At 37.4% G+C, this 25626-nt stretch overlaps 1 protein-coding gene across 1 annotated transcript in view; it reads right to left on the bottom strand.

Annotated features, from left to right (window-relative positions):
• Positions 1-25626, bottom strand: part of UBN2 (ubinuclein 2) — a 76028-nt gene that overhangs the window by 37316 nt on the left and 13086 nt on the right. The window contains exons 9-13 of the mRNA XM_088141946.1: positions 23967-24085; positions 22584-22697; positions 21414-21557; positions 5285-5335; positions 4032-4074 (exon numbers count right to left, since the gene is read on the bottom strand). Coding sequence (XP_087998072.1) covers positions 4032-4074; positions 5285-5335; positions 21414-21557; positions 22584-22697; positions 23967-24085 — 471 coding nt within the window. The remainder of the gene's footprint in view (positions 1-4031; positions 4075-5284; positions 5336-21413; positions 21558-22583; positions 22698-23966; positions 24086-25626) is intronic.

Below are 25626 nucleotides of genomic sequence, written 5' to 3'. Positions count from 1 at the left end.
CAGCCCTAGCCACTATGGCTCATGGTGAAGGGTATTGGGAATTGTAGTTCAGCAATGTCTGGAGGGCTATAGATCATCCATCCCAGTTCTAAAGCCTCTGTTCCATCTTAATCCCACAGTTAATCTTCTATAACGTTTTTTCATCAACTAGGAAGAGATATACAAAAATTAACTTAATTGAATAGAGGTCCCTGGTGGTGCAGCACCAGGAGAAAACTGGTAGTGGGGAAATGGCTTGAAACCTACTGTATGTCCCTTTGACTCTTTAAATCATGTGCCCTATTTATCTACCTTAGTGTCAGGTTCAGCCCAAAGAACTCCACGAAACAGTACAGAAATAGTTCTATAGCATTTATTAGCTTTCACCTACAAGACAGAAATCTCGCCAGACTGAATCTAAACTCCCCAAGCCAGCAAGCAAACACTGCAAATTCCTTAGGGTGGTGCCAGTCTCATCTTCTTCACCTTCCCACGCTCCTTCTGGGGGCTAAGGAAATGCTTATCTCCCCGAGCGCGGCCTTCACCAAACCATTCCATCACACTTAGATTGCGCAAATCCATATGGTGGTAGCAGGTTTGTGTTTTTAGGCCCATCTTTTAAAAACACAAACCTGCTACCATCATATTGATTGATAAATAAAACTATTCTAATGATCACTCCAATTAAAAATCAGTACCTATTTCCAGAATGTTCCTGACATCACTTTGTCCATATTATTGTTTGAGTATAGATTTTCTCTAATTTGCTTCATTCTTAGTTTTATTATGGCATATTATACAGTTTTAAGCAGGACAGACATAGTTGCTTATTTTTGAATACCAAGTTGTAATCGTGTTCATTGGTTCAAATACTGTAACTTATAATTCTAATACTTATTATTCACTTAAATAATTTATATCTTAGTTTGCAGCTCCTACAAATTATACAGGAGCATAAACTTATTCTTCCTTCCCTTCCCCAATCTGTACATCCTCCAGATATGTAAGCTTCAATTCCCAGAATTCTCAGCAATGATGATGCTGGCAGGGGAGTTAAAGATCATAAAACTAAAGGCTGTCTTGTCTGGTGAAGGTTAGAGTTTATAGTTTATAGCTCCACCACAGCATTTATTGCTTCACAATTTTCTACATGCTAACAAGTGCAAGGTGGCTTTAAGCAGATCTCTAAATCACCATCATCGGCATTGACAAAATCACCATCAGTCAATTGCAAAAGGCAGCTTTACTTGGAACAGCTTACAACCTGCGCTGATACCTCTAACGCCATCAAACAACATTTGCCTATCTCTTGGGAATGACTTGATAGGTGGATAAAAATGCCATATCCAGTCTAAACATCTGGCTGATTGTGCAACCAACCATAATAACAACAACAATGGAGAGACCGCAATGAACCAGTCAACATCTGACAAAGAAGAAACAGTGCAGTTCTGGGTGCAGCTATGGGACAACCCAAAGAAATATAACAAGAATGCAGCTTGGATAAAGGAGGTAAATAAGAATAAAAAAGAAGCTGAAATGAAAGAACTTGTAATAACAGCAGAAATGGTGGAGAAAAGGGGCAAGGAAGATCAAGAATTGGTCAGCACCAGGTGAAGATGCACTGCATGGTTTTTGGTTGAAACATCTGACTGCTCTGCACCCACTCATTGCCAAGCAGTTTAACAACATACTGCAAGGAGGTGAAATTGAAGATTGGTTAACATCTGGCAAAACCTACCTGATAATGAAAGATCCAGCAATAGGGGCAGCACCAGGCAACTACAGGCCAATTACCTGTTTACCAACAACTTTCAAATTGCTAACTGATGTGGTAGCTGATGCAGTCTAACAACATCTACTTGAAAACAATCTCTTTCCATCTGAGCAGAAAGGAAACTGCCCAAACAGCAGAGGGACAAAAGATCAGTCCCTAATTGACAAGATGATTTTGGAAAACTGTAAGAGAAGGAAGACCAACTTGAATGTAGCTTGGATTGATTACAAAAAGGCATTTGGCTCCCTGCCACATGACTGGATAATCAAGTGCCAAATAACAGGAATCAGTAGTAACATCAGAAGCTTTGTGCAAAGATCAATGGCACAATAGAAGACATAGTTGCTGGTCAATGGTGATAGACTGGGAGAGATTAACATCAAGAGAGAAATCTTTCAAGAAAACTCACTATCACCACTACTGTTTGTCACTGCATTGGTTCCTCTGAACAAGTTAGGCCACGGCTATCAAACATCAAAAAAATCTGCCAGATTATCCCTTTGCATGGATGATCTGAAGCTGTACAGAAAAACACCAAGTGAAATAGAATCGCTGCTGAACATTGTCCAGATATACAGCCAAGATATTGCAATGGAGTTTGGACTGGACAAATGTGCCACCCTTACCATCGACAGGGGAAAAATAGTGAAAACTGAAGGAATCAAGATGCCCAATGGAAATAGTGTCAAGAGTCTGGATGAAGAAGATTACTACAAATACCTGGGCATCCTTCAGGCTGACAACATCAAGCACATTGAAGTCAAGAAGAAAGTTAGTAGTGATTACATCTGAAGAGTGAAGAAGATCTTAAAGTCCAAACTCAGTGGTGGAATACCATCAAGGTGATTAACACCTAGGCAATTCCAGTCATTAGATATTCAGCTGGAATAGTGGACTGGACTCAAGCTGAACTAGGGATAGGAAGATCAGAAAAATAACGACAATAAATCATGCCCTTCATCCACGCAACGACGTTGACAGACTCTACTTACCAAGGAGCATAGGTGGGCATGTTACAAGTACACCAGACAGTTGAAGAAGAAAAAAGTGCATTGGAATAGTATCTGAAGGACAGTGAAGAAGATGCACTGAAGGCCTATAAGAAAGACCAAATGAAGAATAGAAAAGGAATATGGCAAGGCAAAATATTACATGACCAGTACACACACACACACACACACACACACACACCTAGCAGGCAAAGCAGATTACAACAAGACCTGGCAATGGCTGAGAGCAGGAAAACTGAAGAAAGAGACAGAGGGGCTAATTCTGGCTGTACAAGACCAAGCCTTAAGAACAAGTGTATGTAAAGCCAGAATTGAGAAGAAAGACAGCATCAGACAGCAAATACCATCTCTGCAAAGAAGTTGAAGAAACAGTGGACCACCTAGTTAGCTGCTGCAAGAAGACTGCACAAACTGACTACAAACAATAGCATGACAAAGTAGTAACAATGGTGCATTGGAATATCTGCAAGAAATACCATTTGCCCGCAAGCAACAACTGGTGGGACCACAAAACAGACAAATAGAAAATGAAGAAGCTAAAGTGCTCTGGGACTTTAGAATTCAAACAGACAAATACCTGCCACACAACATCCCAGACTTAATAATTGTTGATAAGAAAGACAAAAGAGTCTGGCTAGTGGACACTGCAATACCTGGAGGCAGCAGAATAGAATAGAAAGAACTGGAGAAAATTACAAGATACAAAGAGCTGCAAACAGAAGTAGAACAACTATGGCAAAAGAAAGCAAAGGTAGTACCAATAGTAATAGGTGCCTTGAGTGCAATCCCAAAACATCTGGAGTACCAGTATGACAAAATCATCATCAGTCAATTGCAAAAGGCAGCTTTACTTGGAACAGTCTACATCCTGCAACGATACCTTTAACACCATCAAACAACAACATCTGCCTATTCCAGGTCCTTGGGAAGGATTTGATAGGTGGATATAAATGCCAAATCCAGTCTAAACATCTGGCTGACTGTGCAACCAACAATAATAATTTATTAAACTTGTACGCTACCTGACTCCCAACAATTCTGGGTGGCTCACAAAAAACAAACAAAAAAATTACAATAAAATACTTCATCATATTGTTCAGGATAACATGATAACTTGATTTACATTGTCCTGAGCAACTTAAATAAAGTAATTAGTTATTGTCATTTCAGTGCTAAGATTTTAAATGAAGAACTACAATGGGCACTGCTTTATTTAGTACAATTTAAATGACTATTTCTTCACTTAAGTGTAATCCATTACTTACCTTTCCTTTGGGTTTAGGTGCCAGAATCACCTTCTTCTTTGCCCTAAAGAGGACAGCACAAAGCTAATTATAAGGTATATCTATAATTTTTATTCAAACATTAAGTTCAATTGAAAATTTACTGTCTAGAATTTTACTTCTAGTTAGAAGGCTAACTAAATCTAGAATATGCACATTGAAAGAGTATGTACAGTAAAAACAGCTTATTTAAATTCAGGTTTTTAGCAAGTCACTGTGACTATTGCAGAAGTGGTCCCACTTTGAAACAAGCCTTTCTGAATATTTAAGAAATGATCTCATACCAGATTACAGCCAGAATAATTAGAAATGCTTCTGAATACAAGGCATGACAATCCTCAGGCAAAATAGTACAGGCACTGGAGATTAATGGCCTTTCCCTAGAAAGTTATTTCACAATACGGATGGTATCACTGGGAATATCCAAATTGGTAAGCTAAGTCTTTCACAAAAATAAAACTGCTGGATTTTGAGTAACTATGGCATGAAGGAGAGCAAACCACAAAAGACTAGAGAGGAGAACCTTTATGTGTCTCTGTTCTTCAGTGAGTAAATCAACTCTACAGCAGCACTCCGCCTCCCAACATATACAGTAATTGGGAGTAAGCATATGCATAAATATCAAGAAGCAAGCTGATTTGAAATAGAATATCTTGTAGTGTTTGGGGATTCTTTGACAAGTGGGTTTTTATGGTTTTAAAAAATAAAAACATCAACAGTAATTTCTGACAACTGAGTAGCAATGATATGTTTCAGTCAAATCCTGTATAAACTTAGATTACAGAAGTGATCTCAGACTAAGGAATGAGCAATTTAAAGGCATCAATTTCTAACAAACAACTTCTTTAGCGTTCAGTAATACAACACTGTAATACCCTATTATTTCTATTATGAGACATTAGTCTGACTTCTAGTTCCTAATATAAAATGATTAGCTAACTACTTCTTGCTCCAGAAATTGTTTTCATGTTAAAGCACAATTTCATATATCGTAATAAGTTCATTTAAGGAAATGTATTGCATACTTTCTGTTTGAACTATGCAAAATTCATAGTCTTCAGAAATGTCAAAAATAAGCCATAATATATTGAATTCTGAATTTCTATTACTAATAGAACAAATGTCAACAATAACAACCATTATAATAAACATAAATTATTATGAAATTCTAAGACAGTCATGAATAGAGAATATTCAGGAATATTCAGTAGAGAAACAGGAAATGTTATACTCACGGAGCAGATGTGAGATGATTATGAACACTTCGGCTTTCTTTAAAGAGCATCCTGTAAAGAGATACGGGTTGAGAGGAAATCATTGTAATTGATCAAAATTTATCAATTATTTCTCAAAGGTCATACTGTGAATTCACTTATTTATGTGTACACCTGCTTGGCACAAGAAGGTGGCTGAGGACAAATGTACTCAAAAATTGTAATTTGCATAGCACTCCTCAATATAGGGCCATAGCAGGTGGCTGCACCAAGCCAACCATAAAAACAATCACTCACAAATACCTTAATGGAGGATCATCTACAGATGACAAACAATAATTAAATAAGATGATCTGAAACAATCTGCAATATAAAAATGGTTAAATTCGTCTTTATTAATTTGCCACATCTGCATGTCATCCCAAAGATTCTGTGAAACTCAGTTATATAAAATCCAGTCTCAACTATCAATAAAAGCTAAACTGTGATATAACTAATAAAATCACAAGGAGTAAAACCTTTTATATCTGCAAAACAATGATATCAAATATTCCCTCAATAACCACAGATCTGATCCAAGGTTGGTGGATCTTCTTCCACAGATCTGACTTATTTTTGAAAGCTTCTACTCTAGTTGCATGGTGGAAGGATGAAGTTAATACATCTCACAATTCAACTCATTTAAGAGTCCAAATATGTCTGCCTTGCATGTTATTTTGAGATCCATTCAATATTGTTGAATAATCCTGCTAGCTTAATATCTTTTCAATCAAGTAATACTTAATTTCTCCTCTCCGTTTGTTAGCACCCATCTCTTCACAAAGTACTTTGACTATTCAGCTGCAGTGAGTCAAACATCAAATAGCTCAAGCATTTCATGTTAAACAATGCAGTGTACAACCTGTCAAATCAGTTTTTGCAATTTTGTACATTTTTGGAGTGACCCCAGAAATCATGCTTGTCACTGCAACATTGCTATGAAGGCCAACACTGTAACTGTCCAATAAAGAACATTCTTTGAAAAATATTCATCAATGTAAAGCACCTCTACACTTGTTGTTTGAGAAGCAGAATAGCATCCCACTAAGTCTTTGTCTGAATAACAACAGTAGTACATATACCACAAGATTATTTTATTTATTTACAATTATTTGCATGCTACCCATATGAACAACTCATTTGAAAAGCACTGGTCTAAAATATCATGAATTAAATGTCCCTGATTTTAATTAATATAAATTTAAGTATTGCAGAATATTCCCAAAAGTAGGTATGGCAAAATAGTAACATTTAACCCTGGTTTGCAATTAGCTCCTGGGCCTCAAATGCCTAAACTGCCATAGAAGGGCAGATACAAATTTCTACTGGATTGCAGCTACACATTGTCTCTTGTTTAGATTACAGCAAAATGATATGAGGCACCATATATGACATGTATTTATTTTCCTCAAAGAAGAACTGAATCACTAATAGCAACTAGCTTTAGGGAACATGCATACTGATAGAAGGCCTAGTGATGCCAGCCCTAGGACTGAAGCTATGGAGAGGTGACCAATGCTTCACTCTTGGTGGTTAAATAACATTATCATCTTCAAAAACTTAATTTATCACCTGATCAGTAGTACACAATTTTCTCTTATTATCAGAAGTATCTAATGGATAATCACAAAAAGTACCATTATTTTTTTGAAGTGTTAGGCATGTTGTTTAATAAGTCAGCCCTTGGATGCAAAGAATAGCTTTGAAGAATCTACTATGAATAGTGTAATTTAATCCTGTTTCTTGAAATACTGCTTTTGTATTTATTATTTTCCTTTACATCACTTGTATAATCAGAAAGTGTAGCCTATGCTATTATAATCCTACTCCAATACAGACAGTTCAGAATTGTCATCTTTTCAGTACATCTGAAGGTCCCAAGGGACTTGAATATTCATGGTAAGGCTCTCCTAATATGGTCAGCTCAGAATTTCATGGCCTCCATGACAGCCATGAGTCTGTCCCAAACTGTCATTTAGTCAATAGGGCACACCCTCACTTTAGTTTTTGCTTTGGGTCAAGAGGGATATTAGGGGAGTTACAATTCCCTGTCATATTCAGGCCATCATTGGGTGAAGTTGCATTTCAAGGAATCATTCCCCTTTACCAGTTTGTGGGACTTATCAATTTGATCTGCCCTTCAAGCCTTATCAAATTTGATGGATTCCTAAATGCTCTGGGAGGATTTTCCAGAACCCAGAGCTGCCAATACTGTTGAAGTCCCTATTGATCTATAGATCAGTGGAGAAACAAAATGGGCCAGCACCATGATTACCTGTTTCAGTTTTGTTGAATCTCAGAGGAGTCAGTGACTGAGAGGCCTGATTTAACAGGTTGTCAGCCTCAGGAGTTGGCAAGCAATCAACCGAGGCTGACTTGGCAGGCAGTCTGCAGGAGTGGAACATGTTGGATGCTTGGAAAGCTGAGCAAGGCAGCTCCTTTAGAAGCAACGTCACAAATGCCCATAACTGAGCTACACTTGCATCTGGGCCAATAAAGAGCAACCACCAGTGGTTGGCCTCTATGTTGGGAACCCACCAACTTTGGATCTGCTTTTCTATGTCTTTGGATCCAGATCTGCCTCCTGAATCTCAGCTCCATGACCTGAACTGGCTGACTAACCACCCTGGCATTTGACTCCTGGACTACTGTAGACTATGTTTGTATTTCTGAACCCGTGTTCAGTTTTGACTCTGGACTGAACTTTCTAGCTGCCTGGCTCTCAGGCAAGACCCTGCTCTCTTGTATATATTTCTGAAACATGCATATACTTTGACAGTTGGCTTTCATCCTGTCTTTTTGCTTGACTGATAGCTGTTCATTAGAAAACCATTTGTAAATGCAGGCAGTTTGTATATTCTCACTCTGAAACAGGACACTATTTTGTTCCAGTGCTATCACATCTATAGTTGTACATAAACTTTTAGGTCCCCTGTCAAATTGTATGTTTCAATGAAGTTGACATAACTTCTATACGGTACAAAATTAAACACAACTTTCTGCAAATCTGAAGTTATACACTTACTATTTATGTGCAGTTGTTTACAGATTCCCACTATCAGTGAAGAAATTGAAGCTGCAAAGAGGTTGGATATTTCAGCAAGACAATGATCTGAAACATACCTCAACCATGAAAAGAAAAGAAAAGAAAAGAAAAGAAAAAGAAAGAGAGAGAGAGAGAGAAAGAGAGAGAGAGAGAGAGAGAGAAAAAGAAAGAAAGAAAGAAAGAAAGAAAGAAAGAAAGAAAGAAAGAAAGAAAGAAAGAAAGAAGGTGTTGAAATGCCTTTGAGAGATCTCATCCTTGAGTGTTACTGAAAATCTGTGCAGAGATCAAGTAGCACATGCAAGGGGGAAAATATCCAAAAGCAAGAATAGAAAGAATTTGATCAGGGGTGCCTAAACTTTTGCATACAACTATATATGAACCTCTGGAGGCAGTTATCAGAATTTTGGGGCTGGGTAACATTAATATAATGATTTTATCTATTTATACAAATACCATCTACTTCATAGACTCAGCTGTTAAAATTCAACAGAATAAACATTACAATTAAAAACACAACAATATGATATCTAACTAATTTGATTTCTTCCACAAAAGTTCTGTGGAAGAAAAAGGTCCTCAACAACTTTTTGAAAGGAAAGAAGCTGTGAGGAAGGAGCAATTAAGAAGGAACATCAATGGACTCCCAATCCTGTTCACTTCACACAAGGTAGAAATCCTTAGCACATCCTCTCTCAGGACATGTATGAGGTGGGCCAAATCTAGTTGGAAGAGATGGTTCTGTAAATATCTGGGTGCCAAGCAATGCTGAGCTTTAATGGTAACCAACAGCACTTTGAACTAGATCTTGAAGCAAACCAGCAATCAATGCAGCAACTATAACACATAAGTGTAACATGGCTAACGCTACTATCTCCAGTTAGTAGACGGGCTGCTGCAATTTGGATCAGCTGAAGCTTCTACGTTTTCTTCAAAGGCAGCCCCATATAGAGTGCATTACACAAAGTAACAGTACACAAAGTAATATGGGCATGAGTCACTGTTGGCAGGGCCTCCCAGTCTAAAAAGATCTGCAGTTAGTGCACTAACCAAAGCTGGAGCAACCACATACACAATCATTCTTCCTCTGCATACTGACTGGAACTGCTCACACTGCCAAGTAGTACCTCCAATCCCTAATTTTTATAGGTAGCCCAGAAGAATACCATAACGAATGGCACTGAAGGCCACTTAGAAGTTTAACAGGACACATTCTCTCTCCATCCATGTCTCGACAGAGCTCATCCACTGGGGTGACCAACATCATTTCCAATCCATGCCCATGCCTGAAGCCTGACAGTAAAGGGTCCAGAAAAATCTGTTCTTCTAGGACCCTCTGTAACTGATACATCATCACCTTCCCCAAATGTTTGCCTAAGAAAGGAAGAGTGGCAATCAGCCCAAAGAAACCCAGATGTAATAGTCAAGATAGCTCTCAAAATATCTCACCCGACTGCCCAAGTAGAGTCCAATTCCTACTGAATGCAAGCAACTTTACCTGCAAAACAACTGTAAACAAATCACAATAGCCTACAGAAAGACCTTCTTCCAGTTCTCCTTAAAAGAGGGAAAGTAATCTTGGGCATAGCCACTGCAGTCACAGTAAGAGTAGGGAAATAGCTCCAGTTCACCTCTCTTAATGCCATAATATATTCTTCAATATGGGTATGCAACTATGATCAATCACATTTCTTCATTTTCTTCCACTATTGCTCTAGGTGTTTCTTCACCTCCTGCAGCTCCCCAATAAACTAAGTAGCCCACTGGAATCTGTGAGGAAAAAGAGGCTGCTTAGGGGCAATCTCATCCAATAGCCTCATTGCCTCCATATTCCTGAGATTGGCAAGGCACATGGCAGAGCTGATTGCAAGATTGCTGGGAAATTCTCCAAGTGCCCTCAGAAAAATCTGAGAATACATTAACACTTGGGGTGATCTATTCTAACTGGTTCACCAGCCCTGTGGAGATCAATTGAGCTGACAATGTACTTGTTAGATAGAAAGTGGTATGACAATGGTAAATTACTAAAGACAATGTGCTCCATATTCAGATCACATTGTATCAGTTCTGAGGTAAAGGCCAGGTCTAATGTGTGGCCATCTATTTGTGTGCTGGACCCAAGATCTTATGGAATAAGTCTGTGATCACTACAAATGAATCCCCAACCCTGATTCTTCTCCAGAAAATGGACATTGCAGCCTAGAGAATTCTACCACCAAACTGCCAAAAAGATCCAGGAGCTCGGGCAAAGACACTGCTGGGCACTGAGGCAGTTGGTATGGCAAGGGCACCCATCTTTTCCCTAAAGCCCAACATAACATACAGGCATTCACACCTGGCCACCTCTGAGGAAGTGTTTCTGGTCACTATTAATTATCACTCTACCTCCTCCCCAATACATTGAAGCTACTGGAGCACCTAGAAACCTGGCAGGAAAATCTCAAACAGGGCTACATCTCCATCTTCACTAAATCAGGTCTCTGTGATGTAAATCACATTTGCAGGCTCACCCACACAGATCTACCATTGACTGAGAGTCTGGCATGAGGCTGTGGCATCCAGCAATCTTGCCATCCACTATGAAAAAATGTATGCTGAATGCTTTGATAGTAAGCTGGTGGTGATATTAGAGTTGTAATGTTTGATAATAGGTGGGTACATCTGTATGCAGATACTGCTGCACTGTTGGCTGAAAAGGTGAATTATTTGCAGCAAATGGTACAGAGACTGTATGATACAACAATGTGATGGAATGTAAATTGCCCTAGGAAAGGGAAAAGGATCAACAAACCATTAAGAGAGGGGGAGGTTTAGAAAAGATTATTCAGTCTTGCAAAAGAAGAAAGCATGAGAAAGAAATTCAAAATAATACCACTTTGATTTTGTTTAAGATTTGTTTGCTTTCAGGGTTGTTATTATACCCTGCCACAATAAAGAGCATTCCTGAAACCCCTGCTGCTCCTCTTTCTTAATATTTTCTACCTCAAAGCATTGACAACAATCCTATCTTCTACTAGAGAGGCATCAGACCTTGCCTTCAAGACCTAGAATATGGCAATAGATCCTTGAGACAAGCCACTGTTGCCAAAACAAGTGGCCGAGGCATTACTGCAGCATCAACACCAGGTAGATACACAGATAACCAACCTGCACAATGCCATGATACAGCTAGCACAGCATCTGGGACAAGGCTTACCTCAGCTGGGAGTGGCCCCACAAGTTGCCCCACAGCCACTGTTACTTTGATCTCCTGGAAGTCTGACGGAGAAGTTCAGAGGGGTACAGGATCAATTCCTGACTTTCACTACTCAATGTGAATTATTCATGGAGGACAGACCAGCAGAATTTCCGACTGATCGGAGTAAAGTAGCCTTCGTTCTCAGCCTGTTGAAGGAAGGAGCAGCCTGATGGGCAATTCCGCTCATTGAGAGCAATGATGCAGTCTTAGATAACTACCAGAATTTCATGCAAAGATTTAGAGCTGCTTTTGATATTGCGGCCAGAAAAGACACCGCAAATCGGGAGATTTACAAGCTGAAGCAAGGAAATCACCAAGTTCGTGAGTATGTAGTTGATTTCCACTTGTATGTCAGAGATGTGCATTGAAATTATTTTGCCCTGATTGACCAGTTTTGGGAAGGACTTTCTGATAAACTGAGGGATGGATTAGTAAGACAGGGCACATCAGAGAATTTAGAAGAGCAATTTCAGTATTGCATGCTGATTGATAGACAGAAGGAGTTGAAGCATAAAGGATACAATAAAGGGAGACATTTTTATAGACTTTCATCATCTCTGCTCCCCCCCCCCACTGCCCCATTGCCTCCTCAAACTCCAATAGTGTGGACCCTGTGTGAATAGGAACAGTGAAGAAATCCTTGTCTGCAGCCGAGAAACAAAGAAGGTGAGCCCTGGTTTTGTGTTTTTACTATGGAATTCTAGGACAGCTAGCTATGGCTTGTCCTGCTAAAGTTCCATACTCTGAGTTGACAGTAAAGTGTCATACTTGTGGAAATGCATGTCACCTAACAAGTAAATGTCTGAATTACTCCAGAGCCTCATCTTTGGGAAATTTTGCAGGCTCTCTCCCAAAAGCTTGACAAGGCCCCCTCAACAATTAAGAAGAGTTCTGATGGCCAACAGCAGGCAAGTGAATTTTATTACCCCTGTTAGTCTTCACACCCACAGAGGCCCAGAAATACAACTTTCAGCTCTTTTAGATTTGGGTACAATTGCTAATTCCATAGATAAAGCTATGGTGTATCACTTTGCCTTACCTACACAGTTGTTAGAAAGGCCAATGCTAGTGGAAATGACTGACAGCCAACCTCTTTGGGTTGGTCCATTTTGCAACACATAATTCCATGATAAATTATCATGCAGAATTCTTGCCACTGTATACCACAACTACTTTACATCCTGATAGTATTGGGCAAAAATTGGCTACAAACTCATAAATCTGATATCCACTAGGAACAAGATCAATTTCTCTTCACTTTCAAAGGTTTCAACAGCACCATTTGCAGAAAATATGCTCTTCCCCCTCTTCCCCAAGCCCTCTCCACTTATGGAACCTCTCATATTACAAGAAAAATACAGATTTTGTGGATTTTTTGGGAAAAAGAAATCAAATATCTTCCCCTGCCCCAAGCACGTGACTACACAAACAGCACGCTACCTGAAGCCTAGATCCCACCAATATCCCATGTCTACTCAAGAGTAGCCTTAGAACTGACAATGAAGATATCAAAGTGGTGGATAGCTTCTGCTTTTTAGGATCAACCATCAACAGTAAAAGAACAAGCAGTCAAGAAATACACCACAGTGGAGTCTGCTTCCGGTGAAGCTGGAGAATGATACCTGCAGCTTGCAGGGACATTGTGGCTGAAAGGCAGCTGGATGAGGGATCTAGACTGTCCATAATTCTCTCTGAATAAAAGAGATCTTGAGACTACCCTCATGCATTCCAGACAGCTGGTTGTTGTTGTTGTTTTTTTGGTGAGTCAGTAGCCGAAACTGTTGTTTTTGAAACCATCTGCAATCAGCTGGGAAACATGGGTTTCATCATGCTCTGAGCCATTAATATAGCCTTTTTAAGGACTCAAATTTTGTCCAAACCTCATCTTTTTAATCACCTTGAAGTTAATTTTTTTTCTTATTGTTTCATTAAGATTGAAAAACCTTCAGAGCTGTAACTTGGACATTCACTTGGTGAGTGCTCTTCAGTCAGTTTAAAAAGAAAGAAAATTACATGTTTCCAGCTTTGTAAGATCTTTATTTTTTGTAATATATAACAAAAGGGGAAATATAGTGTTGTTCTTTGGAAAGTTTTTAAACACTAAGGATTTAGATGAAATTGATTTAAAGAAAGACTTGGAAGTTAATTAAAAAGATCCTCTGTGTGGGAAAGAATTTTATGTTTACATTTTGATCTGATAACAAAATCTTGAAGGTTAATCACTAGACAGCACCAGATAGCCACCTTAAAGGAAACATTTTTTAAATTGGCTCAAGAAATCCTAGGAATATTTAACCCTATATTGGAACCAAAAGTTGCTACTGAAGAGAACCAAGTTCCCAAATTTCTTGGAAAATAATTGAAATGGATTTTAAGGTGGACTTAAAAATTGTAACCTACAAGAAAGAGATGGAAATATTGGATTTACAAATGGAATTGGATGATCATTTGAAAATTTAAAAAGATATACAAATAATGTACCAAAAGGAGGATGTGGATTACCCGTTTAAATTGGAATATAAGAGACTTATAGGAGTGGCTACAGTGAAAATACATATGGACTTTGATAAAGATGACGAGGATTTCGAGAGAAGAGACAAGAATAATAGAAAAAGGCAGATTTTAGAACTTTATATATAGGATTCAAGGATTGATGGGAAGAAGAACAAAAAATATAAAACTGGTTTATTTTATTATGGGTAAGTAAAGGTTTGTTATTTTTGGCAATGCTTAATGGTTACTTTGACTGGATAACTCTTTTTTGGAATGTCCAATTGGGTGTAATGGATTAGTCTGTAATATTTGTATTACTATTTTTGGTATATAAATAAGGGATTATTATTTCTGGTAAAGTTTAATAGTTTTTTGGGTTCAATTTTTTTTTGAAATGTTTGTTAATTGAATTATGGGTTGTTGTAATGTTTAATTGTCAATTGCGATGAGATTCTGATTATTAAAAGAGGGATTGGGGGATTATGTTTAAGTGGAAAGGGGGACTAAATGCTTATGTTGCTAGTTATGTCTATTAATCTTTATACTTTATGTATATTAATAAGGAGAGCTGAGGATTTAGAGATGGGTTTATAGAAAATACGGTGAAGTATGGAATGAAGATGTATTTGGTAGTATTTTAAGAGACAGCGATAAATTATTAATGTTGTATATACTTGCTGGGGATGAAGGGGGAAGTTTCTTATTACTTTTTTTTGGTGGGGGGATTTTTTTTTCTCTTTGCACTCTCCTTTTTTAAAATCTATTTTTGTATTTGATTTTTGTATTAGTTTTATCTGTTTTATATAATCTCCAATAAAAATTATTAAAAAAAAGAAATACACCGCAGACTAGCACTTGGTAGAGCAGCCATTGAGGCCTTGGAAAAGATATTCAAATACCGTGATGTGCCTATACCTACAAAGATCAGAATTCTGCAAGCCATGGTATTCCCTGTGACATTCTATGGAAGAAAAACTGGACTTCAAAAAAGCAGGATAAGAAGAATATTGATGCCTTTTAACTTTGGTGTTTGAGAAGACTCCTGAGAATACCATGAACAGCCAAGAAAACAAACCAATGGATCATTGAATAAATCAATCCGGGGTTCTCACTTGAAGCACAAATGACCAGGCTCAAATTATCCTCCTTCAGACACATGATGCGAGGACTCAGCTCGCTGGGAAGGGTGGAAGGAAAGAGAAGAAGAGGATAACTAGCAGTAAGGTGGATGGACTCAGTTACGAAGGCAATGAGTGCACCACTGGGAGACTTGAAAGAATAAGGGATAAATCATCATGGAGAAAATCTATGTGATCACTAGGACTCGAAAACGACTTGATGGCACATAATCAATCAATCAATCAATCAATCAATCAATCAATCAATCAATCAATCAATGAAGATGGCAAAAACAGTAACAAATAATAAATCAAAGGCAGTACTTTTTCATCTCAGTCCTCCCCAACAAGAAGCCATGTGTTCAACCTGGCAACTCTGAAGAAGAGGGAAGGGTAGAATTGATGCTTGAGAGCTAGAGGGTTGGGGGGGAGGGAATGCCGGTTTATCTCAAATAAGCTGACATTTTCAGGCCAGATGATTCCCATTCTAGATTACTGAAGAAACCTGTTGAAGGCTTGCCCAAACTCTTAGGTACTATGAGAAATCCTGAAGAATGAGGAGGTGCCAGATGACAGGAGAAAAACAAATACTGTGTCTATCATCAAAAAGGAGGTAAAGGAGGATCCAGAAAGCAGATCAATAAGTATAACCATGAGAGCCAGTTTGGTGTAGTGGTTAAGGCATCATGCTAGAAACCTGGAGACCATGAGTTCTAATCCTGCCTTGGGCACAAACTGAGTGACCTTGGGCCAGTCACTCTCTCTCAACCCTAGGAAGCAGGCAATGGCAAACCACTTCTGAAATCTTGCCAAGAAAACCTCAGGGACTTGTCCAGGCAGTTGCCAGGAGTCAACATTGACTCAAAGGCATACACACACAGACACAGACAGTATAAACATGATACCCAGTAAGATTCTAAAGCAAAGGAGATCAAGCACCTTGAAAACAATGAGGCTATTACCAGAAGTCTGCATGATTTTGTCAAGAATGAATTTTGCCAGATATATCTTACCTCATTTTTTGATTGGATAAAGTTCTTAGCAGATTCTAGGAACGTTGTAGACAAAATATATCTTGATTTTAGCAAACATCAAGCACCCCATGATATACTCATAGGTTCAGTGCCAGATTGCTGGCATGACTATTAAGTACATGCATAATTTAAAGAATATTCATCATTGCTTCCTCATCAAACTCAAGAGTTATCAAGTATGGGCTACAAGGTTCAATCCTAAGATCTCTACTTTTCAATGTTTTATTAATGACCTGGAAGAAAAGATGGAGGAAACAGTTATAAAATTAACTGATGTCTCAAAACTAGGATCTTGAAAAGTTACAAAAAGTGGCTTAAATAATAGAATGAAATTTAACAGAGTTTTTTACTCAAAAGATCTTCAAAGAGTAGTTGACTACAAACTGAATATAAGTTAATAATGTGATATGAATGCAAAAAAAAAAAATGGGGGAATGGGGGAATGTAATTTTAGGCTGTATCAAGAGAAGCATGGTTTACAAATTACAGAAAATAATAGTTTTACTTTATTCTGCATTGGTGAAACCGAAGTATTGTTTCAGTTCTAGATGCTACTTTTTAAGAAGGGTTCAAACAAACCCAAATGAGATTAAGAGGGTAGAAACTAAGTTGTACAAAGAGATATACACAATTCCTCCAGAGATTTATGTCTTGAGAAGACTGACAGGGCTAACACCTTTCAAGTACCTGAAAGGATACCAAGACCTAGTCTCTATTCCAGAGTGTACGACACAGAATAATAGATTTAAGTTACAGAAACATAGATTGCTACTGAATGTTAGAAAAAAGTGATTGTGAGAGGAGTTTAACAGTAGAAACCATAACATGTCTATTAAGGATTGAGGAGCTCTCATTTGCTGGATGTGTTCAGGCAGAAGCTATAAAATCATTATCAGGAATACTTTATTTGGATCTCTGTTCTAAGCAGGGCATGAGCATCTGTGGGTGGAGAGGGGCAAAGGGAAGCAAATGATAATGCCATGTAATGCCAAGACTTAGTCCTTGCATCAGACATTGTGATACAATACATAACTGCAATGTTTGTGTGATGTCACATATGCCATTATTTTAGCATCACTGTGGTTTGTTACAGCACATACACTTACACATACAGCAATCACCCACTGACCCAAATGGCCACATTCAACTATGTTTCTATTATCCTAATAACAGCTACTGTTACACACTTTTATAATCTCACTGATACATCATTTGTTGTTTTTTATAAAGCCAGATTCCAAACCTTGGAACACTCTCATAGATAAGCTGTTGATTTCCTCCCCTCCCTTCACCCCAAGCTTTTTATATTTTCTTACTTAGCCTAAAGTTTTGTGGCTTGTTTTTATCTTTTCAGTCTAAATTCTTCAAGGCTGAAAACAAGTATCAGTGTTCATAAAGAGCCAAATATATAAATACCACACTGAATATACATTAATAGTTGGTTAAAGATTGTGCTATTGTTACCTAATCAGTCTTTAATAAAACATTTGGCCAACAGTTATACAACTGATTAACCAACTTCTTTAATTCAATATTTGTTATTTCCAATCCTCAAAAAGTTGGTTAAGGCTACATGTGTATAGAGCACACTTGTCCCAGTCAAGCTACAAACAATTGAATCAAGGCAGTATGAAAGATTGATTTAGCTAATGTAGTGAAGTATATGTATTTGGGTTGACTTTCCTAAAGTAGGCAAGACAATAAAACAAATAGTAGAAGATGTGAAGTTTCATAAATTGATTATAATTTATAATAATGCTACACCAAAGTGAGATGTTCAGTGATAAACTATTTTAAATGTGTTCACTCTGAACACACATTCACATTATTAGTATGTTGGCACTAGACAGTATTCATTATAAGTAAAAGAACTAATCAAAATAAATATTTGGGGTGCTGAATCCCTTGCACCTAGTATTCTTTGTATCTTTTGATTCTAACATTCAAGTTCCAATCTATACATCCTCATCACACACATCATGAACATGTATAACAAGAATCTGCTCTACTTGTATAGAGTGGCTTCCTACTCTAGATGTTTCCTTTCCATGCACTGGAGGGAAATAAAGGAGTAGTTAGTAAATTATTCCTGCAATCTCTTGTGATGCTAAATAATATTGCACATTAAAATTATAGAGTAAAATTAAAGCTGTCTCAAGTTAGGTAACTGTTTTAACAGATTCTGCAGTACTTCCTATATCAGTATAGCTCTCTACTTTTTAATAACCTCTTTCAACTCTGCCCTGATGAGCTATAATCTTCAGAATTCATTTTTTAAAAAGCTAAAGTCCTGTTTAGGCATTACTGAAATAGATGATTCTGTTAATGTTGCTCTAGTGACACTGGCTTCCTTCAGGCATTTAGGTTCAGCACAAATGTCTGCAGTAGAGAAATTATTTTAGCTCCCATGTAACATTCTGGCTAAAAAGGAAGACAACACTTGAGTACTATATGTGCACAGGCTTCCTTCCCACAAAAAGCCAATATAGTTTGAGTATTAAATTAAATTAAGTATTAATTATTAAGATGGAGATTATCTAGCATGCTCACGTGTTAATTTCTCCATTTCAGCAACACTTGAACCAAACCACTCAGCTGATTTCTACCCTTTCTAGAAGAAGAGGCATAAAAGAACATGTACTCTTTTGCCCATTTTCTAAGAAAGGGATATTCCTATTTTAAGTGTTCTTAGGCAATTAATGAACCATCCTTACATTAATGGACATCATGCTGTCTGGAGAAGGAGGGGTTTTTTTTAATCTTCCAAATGAACATCTTTGTTACTCCATAAAATGCCATTCAGACATAAACATTTTAGATCTTGCTACATTTGGGCAATAGTACATACCAAAAAGCAAAAAGCAGAGCAAAGACAGAACTTTCTAACTCTGATATTATTTTAATTTCAGGTTTTTTCCCCAAAATTCTAAACTTAGTACTGTACTGTTGGTCTGTTTTTAAAGTGACTTATCAAGTTCCACACTGATATAATAGCTGTACTTACACTGATTGGTTACCAAAATAAATAAAAATTTTAAAGTGAGAATTGATCAGATTCTGAGACTATCATAAGTTCTCCATTACTATGGCTGATTAGGAGTTAGATAGAATGGCATTTTGTGTTTCAGCAGCAACTGGCCATACTTCACCAAACTGCAGATCATAGTTAAAAACACCTGTATTTAAATTTCTGGTCATACCTGAAATTTCTTATCTATATGAAAAGCAAGCTGCTATGAATTAAACTATTAAATTAATAAGTTTAAACTATTATTAAACTTTTAAGTTTAGGATGACAAACAGGAACAGCAGAAACATCTTAATTCTTAAATTCCAGCAATATAGTAGACAATTCTTCCACAAGCCTAGTTAGGAGGCATCTGGAACATAGATACTGCTAAGGTGTTAGACAAAAATGCACTCTCACAACCTCTCCCTGATCAAAGATCCTAGAAGGGGCCTTTGATTTACCAAAGAGCTCCAGAAAATGAAATGATAGAAAAGATGTCTGGAGTGCTTGTGGTGGAAAACAATGCCTCCTTGAGGGAAAGTAATACCTGAAGAAGCCATGCCAACTTCATCATATTAGATGACTTTGGTCTAATCTTGAAACTTCCATTTTTATGGAACATCTTGGAGAAGATTGTGGTAATTCAGGGTGAAGAATCCTTAGTGAAACTAATTGGCCAGGTCATTTTCAGTTAGGATTTAGATCCAGGTATGCGACAGAAATGGCACTGGTTGCTTTTGTGAACGATCTCCATAAGAACTTGGACAGCGAGAGTGCAGCTGCCCTTATTCTGTTAAATCTCTCAGCTGTTTTTGATACCACTGATCATGATAACATCTTGGACCACCTATGGGAACTGGGAGTTGGGGCCACTGTATTACAGTGGTTCCTCTCCTTCCCGAGTAAGCAGTATCAGTCAACAGTGCTGGAGAATGAGTGGTTGGGACAGTGGCCTCTTTCATAGGTGCTGCAGGGCTTGGTGCTCTCCCCCATGCTATTTCATATCTACACAAGTTTCTGGGAGACATCATCCATTGGTTTGGGGAGAGGGAAGTATTACCAATGTGCTGTTGATACCCAGTTATACATCTCCATTCAGAGTTGAATAGGAGATGTTGTGTAGGTCCTTACCTGAAGTATGAAGGCTGTAAGACTTTAGATAGGCCAAAAAAAATTGATGTTGACAGCTTCACATCAGAGTCCAGCAGTTATAGTTGGAGGGCTCCCCAACTATCTCTGGGGGAGGCTCAGGTCTATAACTAGAGGTTTTTCCTCAATTCATGGCTCCATCTGGCTCAACAGTGGAAGCCATGACAATGAATGCCTTTACCAGGACCAGCTATGGCCTTTTAGGAGTGGGAAACTCTGACAACAGTCATCTATGCTTTCATTACCTCCAGACTGGATTACTGAAAGGTGCTCTACCTGGGGTTGCCCTTGAAGACTATGTGGAGCCCAGCCATATTCATTGTGCCACTTGATCTTGTCCAAAATGTTGTGTAGCCTTCAGGTACCAAAAGGTTTCTGCTCATGGCTTAAAAGGAATACAACTTTCCTACACAGCCTATGTTGTGAACAGCTATATAAATCCAGATTATTTGCATTTGATGGATAAATCAACTTCAACTCAGTGTCACATTTTGTCACAATAGCAAGATTATTTAATGACTTCAAAAATTTATGTAGGCCCATTGCAGAGAGATACCAAACTAATCAACTGCTCTCCCCCCTGCCCAAAACCTCCCTTGGGTTACAAAAAAATAATGTTTCCTTTGTATTTAGTGGCCATCTATGCTGTTATATTTTACCATAAAGGAATGGCTTATAATGTTTATTTTGTAAATTTAAGCATCATTGGATGCAATTAGCAAGTCTCATTTGCTGATGGCTGTGCAAGAAAATCAGCTGGATCACTTTTGCACTTTCCCAGAAATGTAGCATTACCAGATTAAAAAGAAAAAGAATAAACAGGAGCATCACAGGCATCATATTACTTTAGGGCCTACAGGCACTAACCTGGAAACTAGAACTAATGAATGATTTCATATACACTATTTCAGAAACGTATCATAACTGGATCTGAAAAATAGCATATGCCTGAATTCTGCCAAAACTTAATACAGCATATATTATAAAGTCTATAATAAGAATATTTGACTTAAATTGGTATCATACCTAGCTTGCATCCAACCTTTTGGCCAAAGAGGCTTCACCTCTGTCTCCATAAATGTCTTGAGGTAATCTTCTGCAGATTGACTTTTATTTGGCTCTAGCTCATAACAGTCCAGCTTTATCTTGACAAGATTACACAGCAAAGTCCTGTTGAAATAAACCTGACAGGCTTCAGTACAACAAGCATCACTTGTCAAAGTTACTCATTTACCTTTCAGACGTTCTTTAAAAATAGGATTATTCAACAATAACTTTTAACTAACCAACATAGTTACATGGTATTCCACATGATATAATACAACCGTATTTTCAGTTTCTTGTACTCTACCTTATCTTTTCTATAACTTAAAACAGGCATTTCCAGGTTACCCAAGAACACTGCAATTACAGATACTAATTTCACACAATTGAGAATATGTTAAGCGAAACTGTGTAAGAATTACCTTAATACAGAATTGGGTTTAAGAAATGAAGATAAGCAAATGGGGAGTTGAGGATGGAAGGTGAAAGTGAGTTGGAAATTACTTGATTTCTTGAACCACAAAGACAATTCTTTTCCTTTGTAAATATAAGCTTATCACAGAAGTGAATATTCAACTTCTCTTCCTTCCACATATCCATAACAGAGCCAGTGGAGAATGTAAAGCAAATACCATGCACATTTCAGATTTCTATAGTCTGCAAAGCAAAATTATTTTCATTTCTTTGACACTCCTTTTAACTTCCCTTCTGATAACCACTCACATAGGAGCTAAGACAAATCAAATACTTAGGATTAGCAGTGCAGAGACCCAAAGAGCATTTACTTAATAAAAGCAAAGATTCTGGGACAAGAATGCCAATATAGCCAAGTACGCAAAGCCTTACACAATGAAAAGTATGGGAAACTATAGAGTGAATATTAGATAGCATCTAGGGAGCAGTACATTATCAAGAAAGATGAGTTCACATTAGCCAAGATTAAAAGTCTTATTTCTCTTATATCTTCATGCAGTTTATTTCCACTCCAGAACTGCATGTATTAGCTATTACAGTTACATTTGTGACCATGCTCTATCTCAGGAAAAAAGTTCAGAACCACTTTTTTCTGACAGGTCTGAAATAAGTTTTATTAGACTGTGCTATGTAATTTAAAATATCTCTAGTGGATTATCAAACAATATAGTATCACACCTCACTGTCTCATCCCAGTGGAATTTTTTTCTTGGACCTGCAATCCTCTTTCCTGGTTTCTCATCATCCTCCTCCTCTGAACCATTCTTGTCTCTCTCATCTTCTGCCTGCATTCTGGAACAAAAAGATAATCACAGTGTTGTAAAGAGTAGAAACACGTATGCTTACTTCCCCATTGCCAGAGAGACTCAGATATCTGCTGGTTGCTTATCTGCAATTGATGCTTTGGAACTCTAGATAGGAAGTTGGTATTTGCATTCTATCTCCTTAAAAAGACACTGAATATCTGTACATATTTTGGAAAGTGAATTGACCAGATTTCCATTCAGTTCATTGGAAGAATTGTGAAAACTACCAGTATGAAATACCTGCATGAGACAAGAAGGATCAGTTGTACGATTGAATAGAAAGCAACTCAAGAATGTCAGGTGCTTTTTGATGGTTTGGTACATTTACAGAACTGATTTAGTGCAAGATTTGTCAGAAGCTTCATCTGCCTATTAAGTTTTACAAAAAATAAGAACAACTACCATCTGTCAGCTAATATGTATGTCAGCAACAAGCCAGAAGGAGTCTGGTAGCAACTTTTCCAACTAACAAAATGCTTGTTAATCAAATTGCTACCAGACTGCTTCTGATTTGTTGCTGCCAGAGACTAACAAGGCTCTCCCCCTACACTGACAGCAACAGAAATGAAACTCGAAGACTTAAAAACAGAAGGCAATTTTAATGGAATGGTCCTTGAGGCATTTCAAATAGATCATTTGCTTGTACCAATGAATCCAGCAACTAGCTGTAGGACTAAGATGGTGGCCACTAATAGTAACCCCTTTCTTACATGCGAGACCCCACCTAAATTGCAACATCACTGTTTGCTGAACTTCAGGCAATAACTTTTCTAATAGAAATTAAGCAACTGTCATGTGCTAAAGATTTTAACTTACAACTTCAATACTAACTGGGCATGCAAGGAAATGTTGGGGGGAAAATGGTAAAGCTAAAATCTAGAATATAGGTATTTAGGTAAATAGAGGCTGTCATGAGCAAGAGGAACAGCATAAAGACAGCTTCCGGAGCTGCTGTTGCTAAGACAGCAATCAGAAGAAAGCCAAGATGAATACATGGGCAGATATTCAGTATTTTTTTGAGAGCAAGGGATATGTCCATCTCATAACATCTCTACTATATTCCCAGAGTTAATGTACTGCAAAAAGCAGAATCTATATAAGATGTAAACAGAGCAACAGCAATCACAAAGTATAATTTCCTCACATCTGCTACTTCATATTTTCTAATAAAAGAGGTCAGTTGCTCTTTTAACAACCCCCCGCCCCCAACTGCTGACATTAGCCAAAGAGTGCTCTGTTTGGTTGGTATACATACTTGGCATTCTTGGCTTGACTATGTGCCTGGCAATCTTCCTGGTATTTGAATAGTTGTTCAGGCATGACACAGCTGACAGCCAACTTCAATTTTTGCAATGGTTCCTTCAAGCGATCATCCTAAAAAGATACTACCATCAAAACAATGATACAAGCAATATAATACATTCACACACTGCTTCCCTGAAGCTGCCTAACCCTTTCTCCCTGAACAACTTTCAGTGTTTTTTATTTTCTGAAATAACTTGGTTCTAAAACAGCTGGAATTTTTTAAAGTCTGATGTCATGAAGAATAAAGTTAGTGTATCATTTCAACAATAAAAATATATGTTTAATTGTTAATATGAGAGGAGAAGCAAGTCTGCAGTAGAAAAACCCTCTTAGGAGATAAGCAAAACTAAATTAAATTAAACTGGCATAATATAAGAGGCTGTCCTATATTGTTCTTTTCAAAACATCTTTATTTTTTTGAAGTATATATGGCTTGGTCACTTACAATGGGTTACAATCTATAAAACAGAATAAAAAATAAAAAAGTAAAATAATAATTTAAAACACCATAGTAATGCAGTTGTACTGGCAGCAAGTCAATTAAAGGACAAAAAGGCATGGTTAGGTTGTTAGGTCTGGAATGCAAGAACAAAGATCCAGACCATGGCAATGATACAAATAACGAGCATTATAATACAGCTAGTACATTCCTGTATTTTATATAAAAGAGTTGTTTTTCACTATTTATCTTCCATAGCCAAGATGGGATTAACTGTATTTGCAAATAACAGAATCCAAGAATGTACACGGAAATCTGAAAATTTAAAAATGCAGAGTGGAAGGACACCTAGAATTCATTTGATGTATTTTGCTTTCCAGAATTGTCTTGGTTTCCTCCAACCTTCTTGGGATTTGGAATATGAGATACAAAGATACCGTCTGCTGGCAAACTTTGTCTATTCATCACAAGAGTCATCTGCCAATTAAGAAGTGGTGCCACTCAACTCTCAATTTGTTATAGTGAGAAAGACCAAGAAAAAAAAAAAGAAGCTTGTTTTGTAGGAAACCAATCCCAGGGAAGTGGGAAATCACCCAGCGGCCAGACTATGCTTGACTAACATATAGGAAGTCATCTTGAAGAGCTAAACAAAAATAGTCTTGCTTTTTTCAGGCTCAAGAACATGGCCACAACTATCTAGAAAAATATATATCTATAGTTATATCTACCTAGCCAATTTCATCCTTCAATGTTCCTACTTCTGGATCTTTTTAAGGTAAAAAATATATACTTTTTCCCCCTTTCCCTTGAAAAGGCCCAGCAGACCAACAAGGTAACTTTGAAATTTATGGGCCAAATTTTCCAGACCATCAGATAAGTTCAGTGGAATAAAAAATACTTATTTTCTTGTTAGTGCTTTAAAGAAAAATGTTCTTAAATCAAAACATACTATATTCTTAAATCTAGCATAAAAACAAGTCAGCAATCCAGAAAGTATCAGGGATTTGTCTAATTATGATAGCACTGTATTATGATTGAATTTTAATTTATGCACAATTGAATCATCATTTTTAAAAGTCAACATTTTAAAAAGTACAACCACAACAGTTCTCAAATACTTTTTAAAATTAAAATAATAATTAAAAATCAGCAATAGTTATAAGATGGCTAC

The sequence above is a fragment of the Python bivittatus genome, unplaced genomic scaffold (genome assembly GCF_059951505.1).
Source record: "Python bivittatus isolate LINGU-HERP-01145 unplaced genomic scaffold, Pbiv_v1 ctg000330_np1212, whole genome shotgun sequence".
NCBI lineage: Eukaryota > Metazoa > Chordata > Lepidosauria > Squamata > Pythonidae > Python > Python bivittatus.
Note: the sequence above shows the minus strand (reverse complement) of the source record. Positions and strands in the feature narration are given on the sequence as shown.